This window comes from Hydra vulgaris, chromosome 12 (assembly GCF_038396675.1).
Source record: "Hydra vulgaris chromosome 12, alternate assembly HydraT2T_AEP".
In the NCBI taxonomy this organism is placed as follows: Eukaryota; Metazoa; Cnidaria; class Hydrozoa; order Anthoathecata; family Hydridae; genus Hydra; species Hydra vulgaris.
The window spans coordinates 46,366,414-46,371,635 of NC_088931.1; the positions used below are offsets into that span (position 1 = coordinate 46,366,414).

General features: G+C 30.4%; 1 protein-coding gene across 3 annotated transcripts; it reads left to right on the forward strand.

Moving 5' to 3' along the window:
• The first annotated feature begins 491 nt into the window (after nucleotides 1–491).
• LOC136088778 (uncharacterized) lies at nucleotides 492–4,295 on the forward strand. 3 transcript variants are annotated; one of them, XM_065813458.1, is made up of 5 exons: nucleotides 492–2,044; nucleotides 2,240–2,402; nucleotides 2,592–3,502; nucleotides 3,766–3,947; nucleotides 4,034–4,295. In XM_065813458.1, exon 1 carries the CDS (start codon nucleotides 691–693, stop codon nucleotides 1,720–1,722), a length of 1,032 nt encoding a protein of 343 aa, XP_065669530.1. In that variant the 5' UTR covers nucleotides 492–690; the 3' UTR covers nucleotides 1,723–2,044; nucleotides 2,240–2,402; nucleotides 2,592–3,502; nucleotides 3,766–3,947; nucleotides 4,034–4,295. The 3 variants fall into 3 exon arrangements, with proteins under 3 accessions (XP_065669530.1, XP_065669529.1, XP_065669528.1); XM_065813457.1 differs by lacking the exon at nucleotides 3,766–3,947 and having other exon boundaries at nucleotides 2,592–2,714; nucleotides 3,260–3,502; XM_065813456.1 differs by lacking the exon at nucleotides 3,766–3,947.
• Nucleotides 4,296–5,222: the final 927 nt, after the last annotated feature.

The window sequence follows — 5,222 nt, forward strand, 5'->3', positions numbered from 1 at the left end:
AACACCTGACTTCTCAAAGTAACTAAGCATCCTGCTGATGTTAGTCCATCAAGTGGTTCAGGAGAAGCTTCGCTTCCAACAGGTTGAATGCATAATGTGGAGGATGCAGATAAGCAATATGAATGACAATAGTGTAATAAATATGAGCAGGTGCAAATTTTTTCAACAAAGTACCATCTTTCAGAGTCATAAAGTTGATATTGTAACTCCATTCTTCTCAGCTTCATTGTTTCGCAGACAATCATAAGAATTTAACTCTGCATATTGCCTCATTTGGTGTCGCTTTGATTATGTAAAGGTAATATTCTTGAAATTAGAAATAATGTGGCACAATCTTTTAAAATAATTGTAATTGGCTTCCATTAGCAGCTGAAATAGAAGCCTAAATACCGGCCGACTTATTTGGGAATGTATTGGGCCAAGATTGGCTAATAATTATAAACCAATAGATGCGATAAAGTTATTTTTTTTTATGGCGCACATTTTCGCGTAACACAGTCATTTTGGACTAGTTTTATTGAAAACGAGTTATGATTATTATAGAACGGTATTTAGTTTAAAAGTCATATTTAATTTCAAAGTATACGTATCTGAATTGTACGCATTTTTTTTCTTTATGGTTTTATTTTATTAACATTTAAGCTTTCATAAAATTTATATAACTTATATAATAAGGTATTTCGACAGATCATGGATACTGAGCCATCTTATTGGTCAAAGAGAAGAAAAGTAACTAAATCTGTCAACAAAATTATGTCCGATGTTGATACAGAATTTTCTTACTCTAACAATAATACAACTTTAAAAAAAGATAGTGTTATATCTCATGCCTGCTATTCTTTTAATGGCATAGTGGGGCAAAAAGATGATCATGTTGTTTCTAATCAACGTTTATTAGATCGCTTTTATTCAATGCTTGATAACTCCAAGTTTAATAACGATTCTGAGTTAAATATGCCCGATTTAGTTTCAATAGATGGAGAAAAGTTGAATGAAGATAGTAATTATGATGAGTTTGTAACAAATAATTGGGAAATGTTTATGAAACAGGATACAATTGAATTCATTGATGTAGAGTCATTGTCGGGTGATAGCAGTGATGAAAGTGATATCAGTGAGGAAATTGAACCTGATATTGAAAACAAAGAAAAAGAGCTATCATTTGATTTAGGAATGTGGGCAGCATCATTTTCTATTACTATGGTTGCAGTATCTTCACTTTTGGATATACTTAGAGTGTTGCACCCATCACTTCCAAAAGATCCGCGAACATTACTAAAAACACCTAGAACAAGCACTGTCAAAACAATTGAAGGGGGCTCCTATTTTCACTTTGGTATTGTTAAATCATTGCAACACATAAATCTTTTGCCACATTTTTTTACAAGCTCTGAAACTCTATCAATTTCTCTACAAATTAATATTGATGGATTACCCTTACAGAAGTCAAGTACTCAGCAATTTTGGCCAATTCTAGGAAGAGTGTCGATTCCATTTTCAAGTAATCCTTTTTTGATTGGCTTGTTTTGCGGTCAAAGTAAACCAGTTAACTTGAATGAATATTTAAAAGATTTCATTGAAGAAATGTTAGAATTGGAAAAAGGTCCTGTTAAAATTGATGTAGATGGTGAAAAATACTCTGTTAACATTGGTATATCCTGCTTTGTATGTGATACTCCTGCAAGGGCATATATAAAACAAAGTAAAGGGCATACTGGATAATACAGTTGTGATAAGTGTATCCAAAAAGGGGAATGGCACAGTAAGGTTATATTTCTTAAAACTGATGCTCCACTTAGAACTGACCATTCTTTTAATGATATGATAGATGCTAATCATCACATTGGAGATACTCCACTTAAAAAAGTGTCTATTGGAGGAAATTAAGTTACAGTTACGTGTACAACGCCAAAAGCAAGTTTCTCTTGGTCATAATACAAGTTGAAATCTTCCAGAAAACTTTATATTTCCGTTAAAAGAAATAGATGAACTGTTAGAGTTAAATAGGATTTTTTTGGAAAATACTGAATGTCGATCTAATGCAGTAAGTCTTTTATTATCAATATATAATATAAAAGTTAATTTTTTTTCTAAAAATTAAATTAGTTTATTTTTTCTATTTGGAATTGACTACATATATAATAACGTTTGTACTTTAGTATAAACGTATTTCTTTATAGGTTATTTTTTTGTTTCTAAATGATGGAAGTGGAAATAATAAATAGTTATTCCTTTATAGGTTATTTTTTTGTCTCTAATTGGAGGAAGTGGTCTTGATGACTGTTTAAGAAAAGTTGCTAAGAAAATCTTGACAGCAAAACTATCAATGCTGTATAACCTTACAGGAAGAAAAGGAAAATTAGAGTTTGGTTGTCTAATGGGTGTGAAAAATGTAATATATGGTAGGCAAACTTATAAATAAAATTATTGTAAACAAATAGTTATATATAAGATAAAACTTATATTCTCATGATTGTCGTCATCATCATCATAAACATCATCATCGTTGTTATCATTTTTGTATTATAATTGTTTTAAAGATCACAAAAAAATCTTTTCATCTGCTAATTATTGCACATTTTATTATGCAGATGCAGTAAGAAAAAGCTATCCAACATCAACAGCTAGTCAACTAGACAAAATACTTTCAAAATGGCTGTCAGGGTCTATTGACAGAAATGGACTAAAAAAAGCTCAAGGAAATAGTTCAAAAAGTCAATAAAGTTTTTACTTAACTCAAACTTGCTTTTGTTTTTTTATCTGTTTTTAATCTTATTTGTAATTTTAATATAACTATTATGAGTACAGTTTTCATTTCTAAATAAATGGTACAGTTAATAAATATGTGAACGTATGAATATATTAATTGTAATATTTAAGTGTTTGTTTATTTATTCATTAATATTAGTTATAATTAAATTATTGTTATAATTAAAGTAGCTTGATGATTTAATTTTTCATTCACTTTTATTGATTTTAGAAATTATAGATCTACCGACAATTTCAATTTTATGTCTTTAAAGGCATAAATATGTCAAATAATAAATATGTTGAAATATATTTTCAAAAGCAATCTAATTTTTTTTTATATAAAATGTATTTTTTACTATTGGGAAGACTAAATCATGTAAAATTAATTAGTCTTTCATCACCACACTTGTTATTTTGGCTCTCTCTTACTTACGTCATATTTAGTCCCAGTCGTGAGACTAAATATACACTATTAGCGTGTAACATATAAATATTTCTTTGTGTATAGTTCCTGAAATAGTAAAGCAATCAATGGCTTAAGCTGTTCAGTCATTTTTTCTAAAGTGTGCTCAAGCAACTGGAGGAGCTGAAAGGTGATATTAATTAGCAGTGGCAGAAAGCCCTGTTAGACAAACCATGACGGCACCTTTTTCAGAAGCCTAGACTTCTTATTTTTCCATTCCAAGTGATAAACGATCTTCTGGAATTCAACCCGATTCTTATGGAAGATTATGAGCAGTGATCAAGAACAGTAAGCTATTTTTTATTAAATTGTGACTTTTATATCTCTATTTTAATAAATTGTGTAATAATTTTTTAATATAATCTGTTATATGATTTTAGAAATAATTATTTATTTTCTTGCTAACAAGCACCTACAAAGAAAAGGCCGAGTTTTGTTAATCGGATTAACTGACTTTTCCTTTTTCAATTTAGTCAATTTTTTTTAATTTGTTGACCATTAAATTGGTTAAATATTTACTTCATATGCACGAGACTTTTCCTTGCTTTTAGAGGCAGGGGCCAGGGTCTAAATGAGAGGGACAAATTTGGGAATAGTTATTTGGGAACCGAATATCCGAACTGAATATATCCGGATCCATAACTCAAAATTAGGATACAGTTACCCAGGTAATCGGATCCAGATCTTGTTTCCGATTATGCCATACACATCAGGTGGTTCACATTTAGTGATGGTAGATTGAAGTTTTATTTTGATAGGTGTTTTCATTTTTTCTATATTTTGTTCATCTCTGTTTATTTTTATTATTTGTTTATGCAGGTGCAGTAAGAAAACTATCCCTAAGTGACGATTAGTCAACCGGACAAGACGCTGCCAAAATGGCTGTCATGTTCAATTCACATGGATGGCCTCAAAATAATTCGCTAGGAGATGCGTAGAGGAAGACATTTAATTATTTTTTCATTTATATCAAATGTTATCAAGTGTTTTTTATAATGTGTTTATTTTCTTGTTTACATTGTTAATTTTTTTTATTGGATGCTGTTTGAGAATATTGATTGAATAAACTTCTTTTAATGACTGTCTTTTGAGTTTTATTTCGAACAAATCGACATTCCTTTTATTTTAAAAAGATTATTTTGAAAAGATATTTGTTAGCCTGGCAGTGATAATTGTATACAATTGTCACATTTAAGACACAACATTCCATTGTCACATTAAGACACAACAAGACCTTATAAGCTTTTGTTGCCAAAAAAAAGGCGGTGTGAGTATATAAAGTGCCAGGAATAGCCAATATTAGGCTTGAATTGGCCAATATTGGGCTTTAATTAGCCAGTATTTGGCTTGGATTGGCCAACGTTGTGCCAGTATTAGCCTATATTTTCCCATTCATGGTCGATGTTGGGCCATTATAAGCCAGTCAAAACCAATCATGGCCCAATATTGGAGCCATGATTCTGCCAGACCAAATGCCAATATCTTCCCAGTAATGGCCCAGTTTGCACTCACCAATATTTGCCCAATATTGGCCCAATGAATTTGTATTATCTGGGTAGCGTTTTTTAGTGTAATTTTTTAAACTTCAACAGCAATTTAGAGCACTTTTTGTTGGTTTTCAGGCCTATGTTTTTATACGATTCTTAATCAGCATAAAATTCTCTATCATATTCAGCAATAAAAAAAAAAGGGGGGGGGGGAGAAACTGTAGTAGCGCCGTTTTGTTTTTAAATTTCAAAGAGTTTTTATAATAATAACTCGAGTATTTTTGTACTAAGTATTTTTAGTTTTTTATGCAAAAGTTAAAGAAAATAGTTTATGGTATAAAATTTATACTCAAACTTAACGGCAAAATGTCAACAACGATTCTAGCCATTTTCGCAAAATTTTCAAAACTCAAATTGTAAAAAGCTTACGGCCTTAAGTAACGATTTTTTGAAGATACGGTTTTTTGAAAAACCGTTATACTTCAAGTAAAGCATAAAACGTCAAGTATAAAACCAATGGG

What these genes read in the sequence shown, in the direction of transcription:
- LOC136088778 (XM_065813458.1), top strand. Translation starts at nt 691, where the DNA reads ATGGATACTGAGCCATCTTATTGGTCAAAGAGAAGAAAAGTAACTAAA.